Source organism: Xenopus laevis, chromosome 9_10L, assembly GCF_017654675.1.
Source record: "Xenopus laevis strain J_2021 chromosome 9_10L, Xenopus_laevis_v10.1, whole genome shotgun sequence".
Taxonomy (NCBI): Eukaryota; Metazoa; Chordata; class Amphibia; order Anura; family Pipidae; genus Xenopus; species Xenopus laevis.
The window spans coordinates 61,399,150-61,424,455 of NC_054387.1; the positions used below are offsets into that span (position 1 = coordinate 61,399,150).

General features: G+C 39.6%; 2 protein-coding genes across 2 annotated transcripts in view; one reads left to right on the forward strand and one right to left on the reverse strand.

The window, feature by feature from the left end:
- The window catches only part of ccnt2.L (cyclin T2 L homeolog), a 31,629-nt gene extending 23,668 nt beyond the window's left edge, over window positions 1-7,961 (forward strand). The window contains exons 10-11 of the mRNA XM_018235686.2: window positions 4,487-4,548; window positions 7,565-7,961. Coding sequence (XP_018091175.1) covers window positions 4,487-4,536 — 50 coding nt within the window. The 3' untranslated portion in view covers window positions 4,537-4,548; window positions 7,565-7,961. The remainder of the gene's footprint in view (window positions 1-4,486; window positions 4,549-7,564) is intronic.
- map3k19.L (mitogen-activated protein kinase kinase kinase 19 L homeolog) lies at window positions 1,934-23,970 on the reverse strand. The gene is made up of 14 exons (XM_018235683.2): window positions 23,748-23,970; window positions 22,175-22,360; window positions 18,928-19,119; window positions 18,311-18,465; window positions 17,757-17,866; window positions 17,488-17,609; window positions 14,444-14,528; window positions 13,717-13,792; window positions 12,913-13,145; window positions 12,352-12,377; window positions 9,685-11,727; window positions 7,285-7,401; window positions 5,167-5,864; window positions 1,934-2,077 (listed from the first exon to the last, which is right to left on the reverse strand). The coding sequence occupies exons 2-14, from the start codon at window positions 22,343-22,345 to the stop codon at window positions 2,011-2,013; spliced, it is 4,095 nt and encodes a 1,364-aa protein (XP_018091172.1). The 5' UTR covers window positions 22,346-22,360; window positions 23,748-23,970; the 3' UTR covers window positions 1,934-2,010.
- Window positions 23,971-25,306: the final 1,336 nt, after the last annotated feature.

Here is a 25,306-nt window from a genome sequence, read left to right on the forward strand (position 1 = left end):
TTGATTTTGAAGGTCTATTTTGGCCTTGAATATGTATTGGAATTGACCATTTCAAAATAATCAACCCTAAATTAAGAATTTATATTAGGGGTTGGTTATTTTGAAAGAGTCCGTTCTAAGATATCTTCTAGGTGCAAAAGGAAGCCATTAAATTCTAACTCCTGCATGAAGAAGATTGCTATATTTTATGTTTGTAAAGCTTGTTTGTATGAGATGAAGCTTATACAGGTATAGGATCTGTTATCTGGAAACCCATTATGCCTAAAGCTCTGAATTATAGGAAAGCTATCTCCCATAGACTCAATTGTTATCAAATAAAATAAAAATGGTTAAAGGAGAAGGAAAGGCTGGAGACACTTGGGGGTGCCAAACGTTAGGCACCCCCAAGTGATTGTAGCGACTTACCAAAAACCCAGGGCCGATGCTCCTATCGGGAGAAATCTGCACTGGCCCTGGGTTATAGGAGCGAGCACCATGGAGAGATCTACTTCCGTCTTCGCGCAGCTGCACATGCGCATTAGAACTAAAAGCCGAACTTTACCTTTAAAGTCGGCTTTTTCGTTCAAATGCGCATGCGTCAGTCCGGGGAAATGCGCAGCTGCGCAAAGACGGAAGTAGATATCTCCGTGGTGCTCGCTCCTATAACCCGGGACCGGTGCAGATTTCTCCTGATAGGAGCACCGGCCCTGGGTTTTTGGTAAGTCGCTACAATCACTTGGGGGTGCCTAATGTTTGGCACCCCCAAGTGTCTCCAGCCTTTCCTTCTCCTTTAAATAATGTTTTTTCTTTTTCTCTGTAATTAATAGAATAGTACCTTGTATTTGATCCATACTAAGATTTAAGTAATCCTAAATGGAGGCAAAACCGTCCAAATGGATTGATTTAATGATAATTATTTAAATTAGAGATGGACTGAATCCACTATTTGGGATTCAGCCAAATCCTTCATGAAAGATTTGGCTGATTACAGAAGCAAATTCTAATCCTAATTTGCATATGAAAATTACGGGCAGGAAAGGAAAAATGTTTTACTTCCTTATGATAAAAGTCACGTGGTTTCCCTTCCCAACCCCTAATTTCCATATGCAAATTAGGATTTAGTTCAGCCAGGCACAACGATTTGTCTGAATCCTGCTGAAAAAGGCCAAATCTTGACCGAATCCTAAATTCCCTAATTTAAAGGAGAAGAAAAGTCATCCTGCACTTGGAGGTGCCAAATGTGAGGCACACCCAAGTGATTGTATTGGCTTACCTTAAACCCCAGGCCGGTGCTCCTATCAACAGAAAACTGCACCGGCGCGGGGTTATACCAGTGAGCACCATGGAGCGATCCTCTTCCGGCTTCTTGCTTCAAATTTTTCCGGGGCAAACGCATGCAAAGTTGAACAAAACAGCGGACTCCCAAGTGCAGTATGACTTTCCTTCTCCTTTAAATTATTTTTTTAGTAGACTTATTAGTATGATACGCCAAATTTTCTTTATCTAGAAAACCCCAGGTCTTAAGCATTCTGGATAACCCGTCCTATGGAGGACAGAGGCATTTTGTCTGCTGCTGACTACTATTGGTTTTCCACTGGATAGCCATGGCAGACAAAATGCTCCATGTGACAATAGCCAAACACGTGTTTTAGCCATAAGGCGAGAACCCTACCCGAGGCAGCCAGGGACACCTAAAGGGAGTCAACGGGGGTACTGCTGTCAGGCCCCATGTGACATAAATGTGTGATTTGTGGATCACAAGAGGGTGGGTTTCGAGGAACTTAACTGAAATCAAACACAACAAATGATCTTGCAATTTGTCTTTCTGGTTGGTAAAGACACTAATGCTAACAGCCAGGCTATAAACCTAAAACCCCAGCTAAGCCATGTTGTTCCTGTATGACAGACGTGACATGGTTCTTGGATAAGGAAACAAATACAAACTTATTTACCCATCTTTATTACAAATGTTACTTCTACATTTTATGTGACACAGATATGTTGAAGAAATGTTCTCAGTATGTAGAATTTTCATGTTCTCTTCTTTATAAATGGGTGGCCCAAGAGTTGCTCTGCTGAAGGTCGTTCCTCTTGATCCCTGTGGTGTTCCATGCAATAGGGAAAGATTAAATAGTTAAAAGAAAGTTGTAACCAAATATGCCAGTTCCTATTGGTCGTGGCAGACAATCAGCAGGTAGCATTTAATAGTCAACTTTTTAAAGGGGTGGTTCATCTTTTCATTCAACTATATATGAATGGTTAATTCTAAGCAACTTTTAAACTGGTTTTTATTTTTTTTTATAGTTTTTGAATTATTTGCCACCTTCTAAGCATTTTTAGCTTTACAATGGGTGCACTGACCCATCTAAAAACAAATGCTCTGCAAGGCTACACATTGTTATTGCTACTTTTTATTACTCTTCTTTCTATTTAGACCCTCTCCTATTCATAATTGAGTTTCTTATTCAAAATAATGCATGGTTGCTAGGGTATTTTGGACCCTAACAACTAGACTGCTGAAATTGCAAACTGGAGAGCTGCTGTATTAAAAGCTAAATAACTCGAACTACAATTAATAAAAAATAAAAAAACAATTGCAAATTGTCTCATAACTCCCTACTTCCTTCTAAAAGTTAATTTTAAGGTGAACAAACCCTTTAAAAACAAATGTCTTATACGTTTCTATTGGTTACTGCTCCCAGACAAACTTCGTGCATCTTATTATATATGGTGACCTCTGCTTTTTATGGGTACATTTGCAGACCATGTCATACAAAAAAGCCATGCAGTTTGGTGCCAGCAGCACTTTCATGTTGTGATTACTACCACCCAGTAAATTTAGCATTCCAATGTTAAATGTTTTGGGTCTACTAAGCTCTTGGGGGTTGACCATGTGTTGGTCAGTATCACCATTTTTAAGAATCTCTTATTAAAAATGAAGGCTGTGAGTTTTTAAGTACAGACTACTACTTTATCCTGCTTCCCGGTATATTTGTATTTATTCATCTGGCTGGGTGCAGTTATATATTTCCCTTTGGCCCATGGCACACACCCCACATTTGCTACACTGGTGGAAAACCCCCAAATTGAGCTAACTGCCATTGAAATGAATGGTTGATTTAAATTCCACCTGACAGTGATGGTGACATGCAGTTGCCACTCAAGTCTATGGAAGGCAGCCCAAGTGGTGACCAGCCTTTCTCTGCCAGTGGTGAAAATGCCTGCTGTGCTGCAGACCTTAGACAGTACAGTATGAGGGTACAGCTTACTGTGTGCCCAGTGCATTCCTTCTCTGTATATGTGTATTTATATGTACGAGAGGTTACTGTTTAAAATGTGTGTGGTTATAAACAGTTTTCTGTCACATTGTTCTTGAAGTTTATATCGTATTATGTGTCTTGGCTTTTATGTTAAGTGGTGTAGTTTGTTCTTTTTTATTTCCTGGGTAACCTTCTGCTCCATAATTTTTTTTTTTAAAGATTTCTTTCCCTGGTCTGTAGAGATCATTGGGACTAAACCACCCCTATCTGACCAAGACAATACATGTAGGGGCACTTAATTAACCCTCGATATTCGACCATCGAAGTCGAAGGATTTACCGAAAGAAAAAAAAATCCTTCGATCGAACGATTAAATCCTTCAATCGAACGATTAAATCCTTCGATCGAACGATTCGAAGGAATTTAATGCATCGATTGAAGGATTTTCCTTCAAGCAAAAACAGCTTAGACAGCTTATGGGGAAGGTCCCCATAGGCTAACATTGATGCTTGGTAGGTTTAAAGTGCCGAATTAGGTAGTCGAAGTTTTTTTTAAAGAGACAGTACTTCGACTATCAAAAGGTCAAATAGTCAAACGATTTTTAGTTTGAATCGTTCAATTCGTGGTCGAAGTAGCCTATTCGATGGTTCGAAGTACCCAAAAAAAAAACTTTGAATCCTTCACTCGAGTTTAGTAAATGTGCCCCGTGGTGTTATTTACCCAAAGGGAAACTGATTGACGCAAATGTGTTGAGAGATGTCAGCCTCCCAAAGGCAATTTCCAAAAGGCCTTCGGCCATGGCCAGGTTCAACCCAGCCACATCCAAATATGCCATGATATTGCCTCTGTTTCTCCCAGCATATAAAACCATGTGACTCCCAGACAATCCTGGACATCTGACAGTTCTGGATATCTTGCTTGAAGAAAAATGCCATTTCTACATTCACACATACCAATATCAGCCTAATATATGGACCTTAAATTACAGAATGGGCAGGCAACACATTGTTGGAGATGTACTAAGAGAATATTTTTGCAAAGTTGTGTTTGTAATAAAGCAGAAAGCATGTTATGTTGGGAGAGGCCAATGCATGCCCTACAGTAGTCTGAAAGTCTGACTTTGCATCTGTAAAGGGACATTGTCAACTTAAGTCTTATCTGAGATTTATTTCTTTTGAGACCTTTACTTATTTCTATGAATGTGTAATGTTTCTTAAAATATCACAGTTAATTGAATTGTTTTGTAGGTTTCCACGAAGGTTCTGAACAACCGCCTGAGAATCTACCACCACCATAGCTGCAACTTTTTGTAAGTACAGTCAGTACAGATGTTTCTTTGTAGCTATGACCAACAAGCTATAGGTTACATGTATAACATAGGGGTTACGGTAGCTATATGCAGTTGAATATTGGCCGGCAACACTAGGTCTGCTGCTGTAATCCCAAAACTAGATGGAAATGATGAGCAATTAAAATACCTTGTGTGCCATAGCCTATAAAGTATATATCTAGATAGGTGAATCTACTTGGAAGGGTTGTTTCTTAGGCTGCTGCTGCATCACCTACACCCTGCTACTGGAACCCACCTTAGTAACCAACTACTTATTACTGATCATGGTACAGGGGCCTGTCTCTTTCCAGCTTGGGCCCAAGTAAAAAGGTTTTTTTTCCATTCAGCTGTGATCTAGGGGAAGGTGGTGTAAACCAGCGTGATGGAAAAAGACCTAGTAAGCTCTATAAGTCTGCTCTAGACTGCTCATAGAGACTAATGCTACATGTCACTAGTTTCTTATGGATAACATAGCTTCATCAACAGGGTTGGACTGGCCTAAAATCTCTGTGTGGGTCCAGTTCTATTTGTACCATTAAATTGTGCAATTCAGATTCCATTTAGAAGATGTTCTATCTAATGGTGTTTATCACGTACCTGGTTAAGCAGAGATTTAAAAAGTCTCTTGCGTTTTTCGAAAAATGATCAGGGAGAGTTGGCATAAGTCCCCTCTCGGCTCCTATGTAAAACATGGCTGCCATTTTGTGCATATGGGCCAGGGGTGGCTTTCCTGTTGCCATCTCAAACACTGTGCAGCCCAGGCTCCATATGTCAGACTTTTTTCCATGGCCGGACTCTGTAATCACTTCTGGTGCCATCCAATAAGGGGTGCCGTGCATAGACCGTAACATTTCACTTTGAGTACCGCTTTTGTTCAAGTAAGTCAATCGTTTTGCACATCCAAAGTCAATTAACTTTATGATTCCATTGGGCATTAGCATAACATTGTTCCCTTTAATGTCTCTGTGGATGACCCTGTTACTGTGAAGGTAGGTGATACCTTGCAAAATTTGCTTTGTGTATTTGATAAATACTGTCTCTTGTAATGGCCCAAAACGTCTTAATATACTAGAGATTGAACCACCTGGCACAAACTCCATAAAGATGGTAACCATGTTATGCTCACGGCAGGTGCCCAAGTAACCAACAATGTTCACATGGTCCAGGGCTTTCAGGAGGTCCACCTCTTCCTGTAGCTTCTTATACTCCTTTTGTGCTGTAACTGGGTCAAAAGAATCCAGCACAACTTGCTTAGCGGCAATCAGTTCTCCTTGGCTTGTGAGACCACAGTACACCTGAAACCAATACATTTGGAACAGGTTCATTACTGGTACCATTGATCGCAGGGCATCGTTTGAGCCTACAGAGTAGTGTTGTTGTTTATAGCAATACATCTAGCACGTAATGAGCCCTTTTTCTGGTATAAAGGTGGCCATACATGGGCTAATAAAGTTGCAGAGTATGCATCTTTTTGGCCCATGTATGAGCGCTTCCCAAAAGCCCGACCATCAGATTTCTATGGGTCTAAAAAAATCCCTTCAGATGAGGACTACATTGGAGTGTTAAAGTGGCCCTCTGCCATAAGGTCTCCATAGGCCTGAAGTATTATTCAATCATTTGTCATTAGGTGAGTGGATGGGCACTGCCTTGTTTGGCTATCCCCTTGCCACTCTCTGACTACTGTTTAATCGAATTCTCACTTTCTCATGACATAACACCTCCTATAACAAAAATAGTATTGTGGAGAAAGCTGCACCCCACCATATTACCATCTTTGGCATTCACAATCAATCTTCCACTCTCCTCAACCTTTCTCCTCTCACCCTGAGGTGTCTACAAATACAACACCTCTCTGACTTCCTCCCAGGATCTTCATTCTCCTCTCTGCCTTAAGACCCAATCCCAGACTCTGGTTAAACACCACTAAACAGTTCAATTCTGTACTTGCTCATCTGAATGACTGTGAAGAAAACCCAACACACTTCCTGACTTTCTCCACTACAATTTTCAGCTATTGCTGTAACACTGCTCTCTTTCAGGCTAAACAATCCTACTTCTCTCAACTCATTTACCCTCATAAACCTAATATTAATCTAATGGATTTTCTGAGCTGTTTGCTTAACTTCTTGCATACCAACCATCTTTTTGACCACTTTCAGTCAGGTTTCCATGCAGGCAACTTTACTGAAATGGCTGTTAATGATATCTATGCTGCTAAGGACTAGAGAAGCTTGCAGGAAGGCAAGACACCTAATTGTCACGTGTCTGCTGTTTGATATTTGGATGCTACCCTCCAAGGATTGATCCCAATCACAAAGACCCCTGGAGCTGGTACCCAGGGCCCTCTGCCTATGTAGAATGCACGCACATTGGCTCTGTAGCTGCTGCTGTTGATACATTCTTGGTATTGCTTTGCAATTATGTGCTTGGCAGGGAAAGTGTAAAAGATTTTTTAAATAACTTTTTTTTACCTGCTGCTAACATCTCAGTCATGCAGTAATAGAAGGAGCAATTGTAATGGGAAAATAGTTGTGTTCAATTCTTTTTTTCTACCTGACCCAACAAGCTTGTTCCTGTGTGAGTACTTAGAGATAGGAATATCTAACTGCCAAAAATTATGATGTCATGTACAAGGGTTAAAGGTTAGGGTAAGGGAGTTTAAAATATAAGAGTTGAAACTGTGCTGCTGGGGAAGATTCCAAAGTGAAATGTTACCGTTCCATAGGCTCCTTTTCCCAAGACTTCTCCTTTGGTCCAAGGGAAAGAACTATTGATGGAGTTCTCAGCGAGGTTGGAGTTGTGGCTAGTATTGAAACTTGCAGACTTGTTACACTGTTGAAACAGATCACAGTAATAATGGTGGTTAGCTAAAGTGTGATAAGTGTGTAACTAGATATAGAAATTGCTGGTTTACTTAACCACTATCGCTTCCAAACATTGCAGAGAAGTGTGGACTACCCTTACAGTTTTGCCTTTTCTACCCCATTTCTTATAGTGGTCATGTCACCAAAAGACGTGATGTGAATAGAAGAAACATAGCGGAGGTTTCCGCCCTTTCTCTGTGGATTTACCTCAGATGGAAAGAAGCCGCTGCTCCTTGTGGATCACTAGATTGGAAGAAGATGCCTCTAATGAACACAGCTTTCTGGCAATTGTTTTTGATTTTTTAATTTCGTTTTTTTATACTAAACCACAGAGAAGAAATCTATCAATAATTTATTTTTTTAATGTAATTTTTTTTCACTGTTTCGGAAGAACTCAACACTTATGTTTTTTTCAGAGGAAAGAAATATCTTTGTTCTCTGTCAAGCTGAATCAGGTCAGTGTTGATATTCATGGGCCAGTTTTCAGGTACAGCACATTCTCTCATTAAAACACATCGTTGCCACTTACGACAGGGATTTTATTTCTCCGGTTGAGGGAGGGGGAACTATAAAAATAGTTTTCAGTGAGATTTTCTTACCACTGCAGGTGAGTGGAAATAATTGGGGGGAAATAAAGATATTTGAGTAGACCTTGCCAGTTTGTGTAGTTTTGAGTAGGAATGACACAATTTTGTATTGGTCAGTTTGGAAAGCTAGTACAAAGGAATCTTCCAGTTAATAAAAGTGAAGAAAATAGTTGGCTCTGTCATTTAATTTGACAAAATATAGTAATATTCATACAAATGTTGCATTTCATTTCCACAAGGACTCGCCAATGAGTGAAGTTCCTTCAGGGTTAGCATATCCATATCCCAAGTGTCGGGCCTTTTATCTTAAATGATAAGCTGGTTGGGTTTCTCATAATGTTTATCTCTTTTGCCAGATGGTGGTACTGTACAAGGCTTAGTGGTAGCAAAATAGTGGTTAATTTACTCAGGTGCAAGTAGGGCTAATGCAAATGGGCTAAGGTCAATGGTTTCACTATGAACATGTTTCCTTGCAATACTCTGTATATTGTCTTTCTTTATATCCTCCTCCCCCACTTTCCACTTTGCATCAGCCTAATTATTTCTCAGTGACATGGTTATGCATTCACTATTGCAGCAGTTATGTGTAAAGTGAATACTTGCACAACCAAAGTTCTACATATAGGCTGATCAATTCTTCCCCTCACCCCAGTTAGTCCTTTATATCTGGTCTATGTCCCTCCCCTTCCTAACCATGGGGAAGTGTGGCCAAACCATTGCAATCCCTTTCAGGCCCCACTGTAGGATAATTCCTATCAATTCTTAAATATCAGGTTCTCTAGTAAGCCCTAAGATGTCCCTATCAAACATTGGAAGTTCTAAAATATCTGACCTTTGGCTTTGTACTGGGTGGTTCCTAAATTTATAGTAAAAAAGTTCTGTACTCATTGTCCGGAAACCTGTGTTCTTAAAGGGCACCTATCGCAGCCAAAATCAAACACATATTAACAATCTGACCAGTACAAACAAGCTAAACAGGTTTAATCAAACTACATATATAGTTTTTTGAAAAAACTGCAGGTTTTAAAAAAATCCCTTACTTTGTCAAATGGGTTCTTTCACTGAGGGAGGCCATATGTGACTATAACAGAGACTCTAATATGCAAATTTCAGGAGCATGCTCAGATTGTAACACTGCTTTGAGTATTCTACCCAGAATGCCTTGTTTAAGTAAACTCCTCCACTAGAAGTATCACGAGATTTCCCTATCTTGTCCCCTGCTGGTGATGTTATTATGCAAATGAAGGGCACACACTAACTTCCAGCAGGCGGCAGCACTACTGAACAGCAGCTAACACAGCTATTGAAAATAGCTTAGAAGGGTTGATAAGCAAGCAAGGAATTTCAACTGAGCATGTGTGAGATTTCAGAGCTACAGTTGGCTGGGAAGATATAGGTAGGAGGAGCCAGTGAAATCCAAGATGGCTGCCTCAGCTAGAACTGCAGGGGAGATAGGGGAGATCTTGCAGAAGGAATAGTGAGCTGATCATTTACATTATACAAACAATTCTAACTGTTTTAAAATCAGATTTCTTGAACTTTCACATAGTGTATTTACTTAGTAAATGATTTTGGTCATGATTGGTGCCCTTTAAGAAAGCTAATAAATCCCACTAGTTTAATACCAGTTACAACATTATATCAAGGTGAAACTTAAATAGTACCTTGTTGAGGCTGGTAGTTTGGCACTTCTGATCATGGTTGTTCATTATTTCATCATCAGTGTCTGTGTTGCAAGACTTTATGGAGTCGTGAGACTCTCTTTCATCAATAGATAAGAGATTTTCTACTAGAGAAAGAATCAAATCATCAGTCAGCTGCTCAATGTCACAATTTGTGGAAAGGCTCTTGGAAACACCATATATATTTTCTGTACCACCTTCTATGGTTTCCCTTTGAGTAGTATTCTTGTTTTCACATGAAAGCATGGCTACACCACCAATATTATCAACTGTGTGATCCTCGAGTTGTTGAGTAGTGTAGCTGTTTGCTTGCCATTTGCTACTGTCTGTAGATTGGGCTGATTTAGGTGGGTGCACCTGTATAACTAACTCTGCAGCAATGTGATTTTGATTAATTTCTCCAGATCCCCTCAGCTGATGTTCACAAAAAGTACTGCTTGTATAGAGTGAATTTTCTGTGGTTGCCTCTTTTATTATAGATAGGTCTGCATGATAAATATTTTTTCCCAAGGGTTCCAAGACCTCAGCCACTGTGTCTCTACTATCAAGCATATCTTTACTCTTTTCTATGATCTGCCAGTCCTTTCCTGAAATGACAATTAGTTCATGCTCCTCTTTCTGTTCAGTGACACTATCCTCATCCTTTGCAGCTAACGTCTTATGCTTTTGGCTTGAGCTAGAATCACATCTCTTGCTTTTAGAGTTGGGTCGTTTTGGTTTCCTTCTCCTGTTGGAGTTATTAGTAGAAGGAGACCGTGTAACTTTAACAGCAGAGCCTTTCTTAGACATGGCTGAGTGTGAATCTCTACAAACAGAACTGGCCACTCTTACTGCATCTCCAGTTTGAGGATAAAATGGCATCACAACCATTTCATATATATCTGGACCTTCATTATTTGCCTCTATTTTCTTGAAAATGTCATGGTAGGTGATACTTGTAAAATCTGGTGCTGTATTTGCCCTAGTTAAAGGATGGTGGTTCTTGACAACTAGGGAATTGTTTATTTTTTTTGGACATATTGATAACTGAGTGTTAGATCTTTCGACACCTTTATCTGACCCAGGTAGATGTGTATGGAGGACTTTCTGAGGGGTTCTTAACCTTTTGGTTGAACCAGTTAATTCCAGAGGAGGAAGTGGAACGCTCTTAATGTTCATGTTCTTGTTAACAGAGAGAGATTTTTGTTTTTGCTTCAGTGGGGCATCAGAAGCGGACTTTGTCCTATTTTTTCTGTTTTTCTTTTCCTTCTGATTTTCTTTCTGAGCAATGACATTAAAGCTGTGGTTGACATTGTGAGGAACGCCACATAAAGTGGTCTTTCGTTTCATGAGAAACTGTTTAAGCGGAGTCTTAGCATTGTGGCTTTGTGGCCCTCGCTCGGAGAATGTAATATGTGCAAGAGGTAAGTGTCCATCTTGAGATGTCTGCAGTGAGTTACCAGTTTCCTTGTCCTCAAGGGTTGTTTTATTATTATCAATATCCTCTTTAATTTCTGATACATTTTCCATTTTTTCACTGGATGTGGCAATTATCAGGTCTGCAGAGAAAGTTTTTCCTACAAAGTTATCATGTTGGCTTAAATTTTCATTAAAAATATTGTCCCATTGCGAAGACTGGTTAATCTCCACTTCATGTCTTTTTGTCCTTTCATGATGAACATCAGTTGATCCTTTCTGGAAGATATTGAGTATTTTTGCAGTTCTATTCCCTTCGGCCTTTCTATTTGTCTCTGATTTGTCTTGCTCTCCTTCTGAAATGATGAAACTTTCATCCATGCTGAGATAAATGTGATTTTTAGACAAAACTTGTTCCCCAGCATTCTGTAAGGCTGGAGATGGACTAATAGTTATGTATTTGTCTCCTTTGGAAAGTCGATGGGGTGCTGATTTAGGAAAGGCATCAGAATTTGGCAACAAAATAAGGTCATTTGCTGAAATGTCATTTCCTGCTTTTCCTTTTGGCTTGTCCGTCACCAGTGGCGTAAGCTTGACTGCTCGAGGAGAATGGCACAGCAATGGACAAGGCTACAAACAACACAAACAAGTCGCTGTATTGACCAAAAAAAGAACTGCATAACATTTTCTGCATTCATAACTTGGACATATTAGTATAATGTATAGTGGCAAACTTGAGTCAGGCACTCCATTTCTAATTCAAAAATACATGCCTGTACAAAAATACAAAATAAAGACCATATATGATCACAGGTTGCTGTTCATAATGCAGGCCAGGTATCGTACATTATAAATACTTAAAGGGGTCGTTAACCTTTCAATGAACTTTTAGTAGGTTATGACCAGTGGCAACTTTTCAGTTGGTCTTCACAATTATATATTTTTTTATAGTTATTGAAATTCACTTCTTCCGACTCTTATCAGCTTTGAAATGGGGGGGGTCATTGATCCAGGCAGTCAAAAACTATTGCTCCATGAGGCTGCAACTATTTGTACTGGCGCTTTTCATGAATTTTCTCATATTCATATTCCAGTCTCTGCTTCAACCACCTGATTGCTAGGGTAAATTGCAAAAAAAATGACCAATTACAAATTGGCTCAGAATATATCTCTGTACATCATACAAAAATGTATTTAAAGGTAAACAGCCCCTTTAAGTTTTTTTTTTGCTTGATGTAAACTATGTTGCCTTACCTTATAACTTCTTGGTGAAGTTAATCCTTAAAAAAAAAAATAAAAGTAAGTAAGAATACAAATATTTTGTGCATAACTCATATAGAATGATTTTTTTGTATAATAACATATAAACATATTCTTTGCATTTTTTTCTGCAGTCCAATTATGTTTTTGAATCTCCTCTTTGTTGTCAGAGGGAAGTTAATATCAATGTAATGTGTAAGAGAAATAACCTGTAAAAATATCATAAATTATACATAGTCATGGCGCATAGGAGGAAATAAAGTTACCTGGGAGATCACTGACTATATATACACTCTGACTACCTATGAACTCAGTGACTTCTAATATCCTTATTTACAGTAGGGGGTACATTATCCCTTTCAATACATGAGTATTCTCTGTATAACTCAGCGTGCAGCCTTTATATGGTTATGGAACGCCTTTTAAACTTTTATAATTGCGTGTACCATAACAAACGCAAAACAAATTTCACATATAAAGCATGCACATTAATAAATCAAAACTTAATTTTCCTTTTCATTAAAGGGCTTGGCCACACAACTGAGCAGGCATTACTTTGTTTTATGTGCTGCCTTATGCCTTTAATGTCTCTTAGCAGATCTGCTCCTCGGAGCGATGCTGAGATGTTGGGCTCAGAGCGAGAAGAGTGACAAAGGCCCAAACCATCCATCTGTGTTGCATGTTCATCATTCCTCAGAGGTAAAGGTGGCAGTGATGTGTGCCGTGTAAAGGTGACGTCATTTGGCAAAGAGTTGGAAGTCCAGAGTCCAGCCAATGAGGCCTTTAATCTGCATTGTAAACAAAACAACATCTATTCAGCAGTAAGTTTGCAATAAATACTATTAGATATGGCAGCAGGATAGAAATTTTTTCTATAGTTGCTTAAATTGTGTGCAATAATCCTTCATGGTGCGTGCACACAACTGTTCATCAAATACAACAGGAAACATCCTAAGGATAAAAGTCAGTTTTGAGAAGTGAACCATTGAAAAACCCCACCCATGTGGTCCAAAACCTTTTTATTATTTGCTCCCCACTGCAGCCTTCACAACACTGTGAACAGGGCATGGCATGCAAGGACAAACTATCCTTAAATATCACAAATTTCCAACAAGATGAATAAAAACATATTGATATTTCCAGCTGTTGCTTCCTCTTAATTGTAGTTAACTTTATTTCTCGTCTCCTTTTATTTTAAGGAGTTTACCTTTTGGTGGTCTCTGACCTCCCCACAATAAAATGGGACTAAAACTAAAAACTATAAAACTGGACCTTGTTGTATCTAGTTCTATGCACTTATGTCTTGAATTAATTAAATGGTTTAAGAAAACATATGACCTAGTGAAATATTGTGCTTACATTCCTGGAGCTTCGGTCACTCTTTCCATATCATGAAGAGTTTTGGCTTGTTGAAGGCTTGAATAAACTACTTCATCTGTAAAATAAGGAAGAAATATGCATGCTTTACACTGTATTTTATCAAGGGCAGTATGAAAATAAATGGGCATGAAATGAATTGACCTTAAAGTTTGGTTAGGTTAGCCCATACCTCCCATCATTTGAAAAATGGAAAAAGAGACAAAAAATATTTGTTTTTATCTTAAATAGTTACAACTGTCTCTTTGCGTATACATATGTATCGAAGGGCAGGTGCTGAGTATTCTGGGCTCTCTGCCTAAAAGCCTAAAAAAACTGTTACTCTGTTAGGCCGCTGCATTGGTGGCTCATCCCTCAGGCCAAGGATGAGATCGCTGAGGGCTTGGCAGACCTATCAGCTGTGGAATATATACAGTTTTCAGTTTGACCTCTGAAAAAAGGTATCAAATATCAATAGGCGAGGGGGTAATTTTTGGCAAATTGATTGTTGACTCAAGGGTAGCTAAATTGGTAGCCAACATTTGCCTGTATATGGGTAAGATATAAATTTGGGCCAAAACTAGAACTAAAGCTAGTAAACTAATTTGGAAAAGCCTTTGTTATTCCCAATACAAACACATTGTCTACAGGTGGAAGATGTAATGGACCCTAGTGCCAGACAGAACATTGTTTAACAAAAACTCAGCCTAGGGATATTCTTGCTCTTTACCTGAATTTGGGACTGCGGTAGCTTCTTCCCAATCACAGTAGTCTTCTTTGGTTATGTGGACACTGGAATTTCCATGAGGATTGATCTAGACATGTGGACATCTTGCAGTGAGCACTGTGAAACTGTATGCCCTGGACATTAGTAGGACACAGCCCTACTCATCTGCCACCAGAAAGTTAATCAATAGCACTCCAGTAGTATTTGGTGTATGCACTCTAATTATAATGCAAATCTCCATATCGATCATATCTATAAACCAGTTTTCAGGACTCCTTCAACCAGAATTCCAGAGTCCAGTTGAAAGAAATCGGAATTGTAGTTCTCTGGATGTCATTAATTTACTTGTTTATTATTTAGGGTGTCCTTATCTACTCTGTCATGTTCCACCATGACAGCCCATTGTGCTAAGTCTGTTCCTGTCTTTTGTAGTGGAACATGACTAGAGCATCAGGCCAGCCATCTGTCTTCACATAGGCATGCACCATTGATTATTAGACACGGAACAGGTGGCTAGTTCTGTGCTCCTGGCAATGAAATTTAACAGGCCTATCAGACACACCCAGAGCTCAAAATCAACTGTGATTATAGTACAGGTAATGGAAACATGACAGTACTGCCTTTTAATGTGTATAAAGCTGTAATCCTTCCTACAGTTAAAGGTAAAGCCTTCATTGGAAAATAAGATGGGAAGCACAACATACCTAAACATTATTCATTCACAATTCCAATTTCTACCACTGATAGTTCTACTCAAGGATCCCTAAAAAAGTTTATAGAATGCTTCCCCCCATGTGGATATATAGAGAGAGAGAGAGAGAGAGAGATATACAGTGGTGTGAAAAACTATTTGCCCCCTTCCTGATTTCTTATTCTTTTGCATGTTTGTCACACTTAAATGTTTCTGCTCATCAAAAACCGTTAACTATTAGTCAAAGATAACATAATTGAACACAAAATGCAGTTTTTAAATGAAGGTTTACGTTATTAAGGGAGAAAAAAAACTCCAAATCTACATGGGCCTGTGTGAAAAAGTGATTGCCCCCCTTGTTAAAAAATAGCTTAACTGTGGTTTATCACACCTGAGTTCAATTTCAAAGGTTATAAAGCCATTTCTAAAGCTTTGGGACTCCAGCGAACCACAGTGAGAGCCATTATCCACAAATGGCAAAAACATGGAACAGTGGTGAACCTTCCCAGAAGTGGCCGGCCAACCAAAATTACCCCAAGAGCGCAGAGACAACTCATCCGAGAGGCCACAAAAGACCCCAGGACAACATCTAAAGAACTGCAGGCCTCACTTGCCTCAATTAAGGTCAGTGTTCAAGACTCCACCATAAGAAAGAGACTGGGCAAAAACGGCCTGCATGGCAGATTTCCAAGGCGGAAACCAATTTTAAGCAAAAAGAACATTAAGGCTCGTCTCAATTTTGCTAAAAAACATCTAAATGATTGCCAAGACTTTTGGGAAAATACCTTGTGGACCGACGAGACAAAAGTTGAACTTTTTGGAAGGTGTGCGTCCCGTTACATCTGGCGTAAAAGTAACACAGCATTTCAGAAAAAGAACATCATATCAACAGTAAAATATGGTGGTGGTAGTGTGATGGTCTGGGGTTGTTTTGCTGCTTCAGGACCTGGAAGACTTGCTGTGATAGATGGAACCATGAATACTACTGTCTACCAAAAAATCCTCAAGGAGAATGTCCGGCCATCTGTTCGTCAACTCAAGCTGAAGCGATCTTGGGTGCTGCAGCAGGACAATGACCCAAAACACACCAGCAAATCCACCTCTGAATGGCTGAAGAAAAACAAAATGAAGACTTTGGAGTGGCCTAGTCAAAGTCCTGACCTGAATCCTATTGAGATGTTGTGGCATGACCTTAAAAAGGCGGTTCATGCTAGAAAACCCTCAAATAAAGCTGAATTACAACAATTCTGCAAAGATGAGTGGGCCAAAATTCCTCCAGAGCGCTGTAAAAGACTCGTTGCAAGTTATCGCAAACGCTTGATTGCAGTTATTGCTGCTAAGGGTGGCCCAACCAGTTATTAGGTTCAGGGGCCAATTACTTTTTCACAGAGGTTTGGATTTCTTTTCTCCCTAAATAATAAAAACCCTCATTTAAAAACTGCATTTTGTGTTTACTTGTGTTATCTTTGACTAATAGTTAAATGTGTTTGATGATCAGAAACATTTTGTGTGACAAACATGCAAAAGAATAAGAAATCAGGAAGGGGGCAAATAGTTTTTCACACCACTGTATATAGATATATATATATATATATATTTCGTAGAATAAATATGAACAGTGCTGACGAAGTTCTACGTATATCCAATGTGATTCTACTTATATCCCAAAGATTCTGACTGCAGTATCTAAGCCCATGTATGGGAGAGAACCTGCGCGACCAATATTTGCCCAAAAATCAGCTTGCAAATAAGTCTGTAGAACATATAAAGCTTGCATCGAAATTACACTATTTCAGTTACATGTAATGCCATAGCCCAAAGGCTTATGTTTAACTCCATATTGTAATGCTGTCACCAACAGTTTCCTCCCCTTTTCAACCTAGATATAATAGAAAGATAATATGGCAGCTCATAGTGTGTTCTCATTACTGCAACTACCTTCTAGCAGGTCTTTCACTTCCCAACCCCTGCCCCAGCTACCGTGATGTTACTATCAGCTTATCTGTCCCATCCCTTCTGTGTACTTTAGTGCACTGAAGGGGAACTCAAAAAACTGTTTGTTTTTTTTCCTTGCAGAAATGAAAGAAAAGTAATTCTAAGCAACTTCACGCACATTTCACTGATGATAAAGTTATTGGTATTTTTTTTTTCCCTTGGTGGATTTCAGCTTTCAATAGCAATCACATTTACTAATAACGAAAAACACTTAACTGGTTTCATTGTAATCTAAAAAGTTGTACTTTCTAGGATCTAAATAGAGAATATCTGCCATGATGTCAAAACATTGCATATTTAGAAAAATAAAATGTATCTCCCGTGGCATCTTCCCTTTATGTACAATAACGAGGCAGCTTACCTTTGTACCTGGGCTGCAACTGTGAATGTCCGTGAGCATCTGGCCTCCTACTGCTATAGGTGTGTTGTATAAAGGCAGCTTTGTATCTGGACAAAAGTCACAGACGGTCTCTTCTAGGGTGTCTGGGACAGCAAATGGAAACCAGACAAAGTCACTATGATAAATATTTTATAAGCAGGGCATGGCACAAGTTTATTGTGTATGATTAGAGACAGAAATGACGAGCATGCCACAGAAGCAGCAGGAAGATAGGGAGGGTTTCTTGGTACCTGCTGAAGAGATGGATAGTAAATCCAGTAGCTGTGGGCCTAAGGGAACTCTGATGCTTGATGCATAATGACATGCTGAATAGCCATTAGAATCACAAAGCCGAGGATCTCTGCAAAATAACATCTTGTTAAAACAGGGAATGTCCAGTTTGTTGGCCCCTAGCTATTTTGGGGGAGGCTCCTCCTCATCAATAGTGGCAGTTAGGCCCAGGGCATCAACAACAACCTTTGTGAGTTAGTAAATGGTGGCTCTGACTATAATGACTGATATACAGTATCTCTACAGTACTATATACTCTATCCCATACATCCACTTCTTGGCAGTATCTTTCTTTACTATACACGCCATAGTTCCAAAAAGGTAATAAATATAAGGAATAGACAATAAGAGTTTATTTATATACATGTGGGAGCTGTAGTTTAGATCTAAGACATCGGTGTTCCAGTATCATTTTACAGAACAGCATCCTGCTTCCGTGCCCCCCAAGGATTTTCTTTAGCCCCACAAACACAGGCCAAACTGCATTCTAGTTTTATTAGCTACAAAAACTCACCCATTATGATTGAGAAGTTCCTGCACAACTGCCAGCAGCCTGTAGCCATTCTTCATGAGCAGCTTGTCAAACAGGTCCACATCTCGCAGCGCTAACATTAGAGGGGTCAGGCCTTGCCCATTTCGGATGTTTGTGTCCTGAAACTGCTCTGTAACCTTGAATGGACGGAAAACCTTCAGTCTATAGCAGAGGTTCTCAGTTTTCACTTCAGACATATGCACCTATTTGAGATTGCCTGTTTTTACTTCTAATGAACCTATTGCTGATAGTCAGGCCTCTTTAATATCTTTATTATACCCAAGATCTTTTTGGAATGCTACCATTTGGAGTAGGACTGCTGTAATCCAAAGCAGAGCCAGCATAAGAATTTTTTTTTTTTTTTTTTAAAAACAAGCCATTCAGCTTTTTCTAGTTTAAGATATTAGCAGTTGAAACTACTAATATAATGAATTTGAAACAAGCCATCTGCTGGTATTTATACTCTTTAACTTGCAAAAGTGCTCATAAGAGCACAATTTTACATTAATTAAAGCATGATTTCATCAACTTTTATGCACATCGTTAAGGCCTGACTAACTGAATACTTGCATATTCTCACACTATGATTGCCTACGGACCAGTAACTGCTGTAGGGCCTCCAGGTCTTCTTGCCACGCAGCCTGTAGCAGCTGCAAATGAGGAAAAGCGCTTCTGTGGACGGCATTAAGGAGCTGCCTTTGAATTCCTTCTGAAGCCACATGAAGTGCTGTCTGATTATTCACATTGCACAGGGTGACATCAGCACCGTGATCCAACAACAGAGCCACCAGCTAAAGCAATATAAAAGAAATTAAACACAAAGAAATGTCGTTACTTGGTGATGAATTAGTGTAAGGTTTTTATATAAAACAATTGTCATATGGTTTTTAGGAACAAACCCGACTCCATGCGGTGCATTCTGTAGTTTGGGTGGGGCAGGAAGGTGGGCCTTCTAAAGAGGTGCAGAGTCTCTTCCAGTCAGAACGGTCTCAGTAACAGTTATATCAAAGTAAAGAAGGCTCACTGTTGTGCATAGGAGTGTTTGGGGGTCATTACAGGCATGGGTGGTATATGAAACCGCTCCTTTTGCAATACTGCAAATGCCAATGAGTGATTACTTTAGAACTTCAAGAAAAGGTGTCATCTTTTTCTCTAGGGATTACAGGGTTTATATATCGATCTAATTTGCCATGCAAAGCAAGTGTGCTTGTTTTATTTCTGACGGCGCTATCTCCATTCATTTTGTTTATGTTCTCCCTATGTTTGCTAGCTGCCTACAACAATTTCAAGACAGACATCCTGTGGTATCTCCTGATATTTCCCCTAGTGTGTGTGCCTGTTATGGGGGAGTACATACGTTTCTCTTAGGACAACCTCAGTTATAGGGGTCTGACCTATGGCCCTTCACATGTTACTGAAATTCAATTCTCAGCACCAATAACTAAAAGGACATCAGCAACACTGCTATAAAGAGTTAATGCCTCACCTCGCTCCTAAAAGAATTTGGGAAACTCAGTAACTTTAAAGTTAACTTTAATAAGTCCTTGGCACTGAACATATCTTTACCTCTAGAGACAATAGACACAATACAACCATTTTTCCCTTATATTTGGGCACAGCATACATTTACCTACCTAGGATTTACTTTTTAAGTAAACTTAGAAGGGACCTCCACAATTGGGACACCAACCCCATCTCCTGGTTCAGGCGGATCAATACAGTGAAAATGAATATCCTGCCGCGATTACTCTGCATTTTCCAAGCATTACCTATGCCAGTGCCTGACGAATACTTTAAAAACATACGAGCCTTACCCTCTAAATTTATTTGGCTGGGAAAAAAAACCCAGCCAAAAGGGCGGTACTAGCCTTCCAAATATTGAACACTACCACCAAGCTGCAATACTTAACCGTATTATTGATTGGTCGCATCATGTTGGGGATAAAATTTGGGTTAAGATAGAGCAGCAGGACACTAGCACATATCTCATACATCTTCCATAGGTAGATAACGTACACAGAAGACTTTCATATAAGGATCACCCCTTAGGGCTAGTCCACACGGGGAGATAGCGACGCGTTTGCGGTCGCGGCGACAAAGCGCCGCGACAGTCGCCGCGACCGGCGCAGGCGACAGTTTTGTATGGGCGCCTATGTAAAAACGCCTGTGCTAACCACACGAGGCGATGCGCTTTTCAACAGTCGCCTGAAAAAGCCTGGCGAGGCATTTTCAGGCGACTGTTGAAAAGCGCATCGCCTCGTGTGGTTAGCACAGGCGTTTTTACATAGGCGCCCATACAAAACTGTCGCCTGCGCCGGTCGCGGCGACTGTCGCGGCGCTTTGTCGCTGTGACCACAAACGCGTCGCTATCTCCCCGTGTGGACTAGCCCTTAACGTTATATACACTCAAGACATGGGACAAATTGAAGGTTGCATATCACCTAACTGAACACCCGTCGCCGCTTATTCCACTCCTAAAAAACCCGGCCTTCCCTGTGAGTCTGGAACCAGGGTACTTTCAAAACTGGCAGATACAAGGGAATCTGAAACGAATCCACTTTATTGAGAAAGGTGAACTCATTAACAAACAAAAACTTCATAGCCTTAAACCCTTTACTGCCCTAGACCACTTGAAATTTACACAGATTGCACACTACTATCATACCCTAGGAGGAGCAAAAACATCTCGCCAACTCACAATGTTTGAAAAATACTGCACTCTCATGGATCTGCCTAGACACAACATAGCGATGATTTTCAAGTGCCTTCAAAGTGTAGGAGACTTATCGGAACTTCATTTCATCCGCTCTTGGAATACTGAACTAGACACTATATTATGGAGGAACAGGTTGGCAACCTTGTACTAAAACTTCTCTGCAGCTCTAGATGCAGTAGACTCCAACAAATGAATTATAAAATCCTCACTAAATGGTATAGGACCCCAGCAAAACTTCATCATATATTCTCGCAAACTAGCGACTTATGTTGGAGATGCCTCGAGACAAGGGGCACAATACTACACATCATCTGGGATTGCCCTCTGATAAAGACATACTGGGACCAAATTATTTCTTTATCTGAAGAAATACCAAACTATACTCTAGACAGACAGCCAGGGTACTTTATGTTGTTCCACTTGGAGAAGGCTCTCTCAAGCTTTAAAAATTCCCTGGAACCATTCCTCTTCAATCTGGCAAAATATCTCATCCTGCTACATTGGAAATCCAGGCAATTGCCAACTATAAAAGAAATGGCTGGCCAAAATGGACGAGCTCTATGTCTTCGAGGAGCTGTCTGCGACCATGGAGGAGCAAAATATAATTTTCACCTCTATTTGGTGGAGGTGTTTGAGCTTTAAAGAAACGGACCGATACAAAACACTTATCTAAACCTTTATCCCTGTAGGGATGATGTAAGTTGGTGTCTCCCCCCCCTTTTTTTTCTCTCCCCCACTCTTCTTCCTCCCCACTTCTCCCTCTCTACCTCCTCTATTTCCCACTAACCTTAGTGGAATCCTCTCTAGTTTTTCAGTTTAGGCATAACATTGAATACCTGCATGGGGCAGATGTTACGATACAGTGTTAACTACTCAGAATTTCTGCTCATGTTGAATACTTCAATAAAAATTACAATACGGAAAAAAAGAGTTAATGCCTCACATTTACCCTGCTGTAGTCATTAGCTGTGCTATACTTGACATCTCCCAGCCCTTCTATCTACAACTGATGTTCATTGGGGGTTCCACTGTATAAAGCACAGGCACATATATCAGCACTATATACATTAAATGAAGGTGAAGAACATATTGGGTATAATATGTTAAATCAAAGCCCAAGAGCCTGTTACCTCTGGTAGGTTTCTTTCCACAGCAATTATAAGAGCAGTATTCTCTGTCACTGGGTGTTGGAAGTTAATGTGCTCTGGGTTGGTCCAGGGAGCAGTGGAACTTTTAGCAATGGAGTCAGTGTCTCCATGTGAAATAGCCTCCAGGAACAGCAAGTAAGACTCCTCGTTCATCTTTGGCACAGTTGACTATAAAAGAGTCATGTACTTGGAATTATGGTCGCTGCAACTATATTTTCAAAGCAGTGATAACACATTGGCACATTGTTTTCATCAACAGCTGTCTGTGTTGTCACTATATATAGAAAAAGAATCATCCAGTACTAACATATACACAATTAAAAATCCAGTCTGAAACATACTGTATATTAATCAACAGTCTTGCTCTGCTGTATGGCTGAGATTCTAGCTATCTTTAAAACAGAGCATTCTGTCACAGTGACACAGATCCTAACTGATACCCATTGTAAGCAGCAGTCCTGCTCTGCTTTATGGCTGAGATTCTAGCTATCTGTATAACAGATCATTCTGTCACAGTGGCACAGATTCTAACTGATACCCATTGTAAGTAGCAGCGATCCTTATTAGGTCAAGGCCAGACGATGGCAGATCTCAGCCTTCGTTTCTCCAGCAGGCTGAAAATCCGCTACCCCACTGCTCTTCAGCTCCTGGTCTGCCTGCATCTGGAAGCAATGTTTTTGCTCGGGTGCAGGCAGATGAGGCGGATTTCAGTGCCAAAAACACATTTTGCATCAAAATCAGCCTGCCGTTGAAAAGGCAAGGGGAGCAGCAGAGCAGTGGATTCTCCACCTGTGGAAAATCCGCATTGCTAACATCATCTGGCCCTAGTTTTACAGAGTGTTTGGTCTACTCTTAGTGTATGTATATAACTTGAAAAGTATGTTTAAATTGCTGCAGGATTTTGAAATGATACATGGGTCCTTTGATGTCCTCTATCCACTCAGAAAGAACATCAACAATCAAAACCTTCCCACAACAAGTGCCTAAAAGGGGTTAAGAAAACCCTTATACTACAAGCTCCTGTGTTCATAGCATTCCAGTCTCAAGCATTGGTTTGATTCTGTGTGTTCCATTGTTTGCTTCCTACTGTTTCTCTGCAATGTTTTTGTACAGAAAAATACACATTTTTTAAAATATTTAAAAATTTCCAGTGATTTTAAAGTCATATTAAAATGTAATTACTGTTGGAGCATTTTAATTTCCCTTTCTGTTCTCAGGTTCTGACTCTTGAACTAATGTATAACAAGTCAATTCCCCTCCAGCTCTGCTAATCAAATAGCTTCTGCTACATTACTTAAGGGGACAAATATGAGTAATGAGAACTTAAACAGCCGGACAGATACTGTTTTTAATAGCAACTACATTTACAAGTGACTTTAAAATGACTGAAAATGTCTCTGTCTACACCCTCCCAACATTTTTCTGTCCAAGGCAATGTTAGGAACTTAGCCTTTCACATAACTGTCAGAAATAAAATACATTAGAATTGTGTACTGAACCGAAAATAAAACTTAAGTTGAAAATTAAAGTAATGAAATGTAAGGTTGCTTCTCACCTTAATTTTGTTTACAAGCAAGGGATAAAGCAACACATTTGTCACTGCCAGTGCCAGTCACCATGATAAAATAGCCAGGGTATAGTTGTGTGCCAGTCTTGAGAGTCTCATGCTTTGTTACCCATTGCCCAAGAGCACAAACAGCTCAGTTTCAAAAAAGCTTCCTTCTTCCAGCTCTGGCCTCTCTGATGGGAATATTTTAGTTGACACAGCGCTGCTAAGGAAACCAGCAGTCAGCTGAGAGGCTCATTGTGCCCAGGGAGGGATGGGCTGCCTTGGGAGGCTATGGCTGCTTTGTATTAGCTGTTTTAATCATATGCATGTGCCTGAAGCATTCTGGGATATTACAAGTTCCATAAATACTAAAAAATATTAATAACAAATATGAATGAACAAACAAGACATGGCACACTGGCAACAGGTTTGGAGTGAATATCTATGCAGTAATTAGGGAGTATCTTTTATTTATGTTAGCAAAACAGTAATATATGAAGTCATTCTCACAGAACAAGGTCATAATTACGCTCACAGGTCACTCCTTTACTTCTAATTTGCATTTATAGCTGTGGAGCTGCCATATTTGGCACAAGCCCCGAAAGCATAGCGCTATATCAATCAATTAATCACTGAAAAAAATAATTGGTAAATATAGCACATAACAACAATAAAAGGGAGGAAAAGCCTACATTAAGGGGATTATTTATCAAAGGTCGAATTTTAGAGTTATGTGACCTTTTTTATACCTCAAATGAACTCGAATGGTTACTAATTTAAGAAAAGACTTAAATGGAAAAAACTTGAATCAGCGAGTTAACAACCCGAAAACTCAAATTTATAAAGTTTTCTGCTGGAAAAAACTCGGATTGCTCAAATTGATCACGTTTTCGAACAAAACCCTCCAAAAAAACTCGAATGTTATGAAAGCTCTTAACATCTTCAAATGGTTCAAGGGACCTCTGCCATTGACTAATTCTACTCTTGATAGGTTTTAGATGGTGTATTTTCGGATTTTAGCTATTTCCAGGGTAGGTGTATAATAAATCTCAAAAAATTCTAAACCCCGAAAAATCAATTTTTGACTCAAAAATAACCTTGAAATGTTGCCAAAGCACTAATCCCCAAGTATTGGAGAACAGACCAGATTCCCTCAATCAAGGAATGGATCTTACAGGTTCAAGAAATTTATCACTTTGAGAGATTAAAACTCCCTAGAGATAACCAATTCCAAGAAGATGCTTTTAATCGGAAATGGACCCATTGGCTCCTCTTCATTGAATCATCGGAATGTGTAGCACTTATCAATTAGGCGGGTTTTCTTATTTTCGGTATTGATGCATCTGTATTGGTACCATCATTACTATATGGGGCTTCTCTGTGGACCCGGCGGGCCTCCCCTCCACGCCGCTTCATAATGTCTAGATACGTTCTTACTTCTCTCGTTTACTTACCTGTAACTCTCTTACAGCAAAAGCATATTGTATTACACAATGTTAAACAAATGGCATAATCCTTTTATTTTATTATTTTCTTATGTTCTTATATTTTCATGTTAGTGGTTT

What these genes read in the sequence shown, in the direction of transcription:
- map3k19.L (XM_018235683.2), bottom strand. Translation starts at nt 22,345, where the DNA reads ATGAACGAGGAGTCTTACTTGCTGTTCCTGGAGGCTATTTCACATGGA. An exon ending in TACCGCAGTCCCAAATTCAG is followed by an intron (nt 13,793 to 14,443) that starts GTAAAGAGCAAG and finishes CTTATTTTACAG; the next exon opens with ATGAAGTAGTTTATTCAAGC. An exon ending in CTTCACCAAGAAGTTATAAG is followed by an intron (nt 11,728 to 12,351) that starts GTAAGGCAACAT and finishes TGTTGTTTGTAG; the next exon opens with CCTTGTCCATTGCTGTGCCA.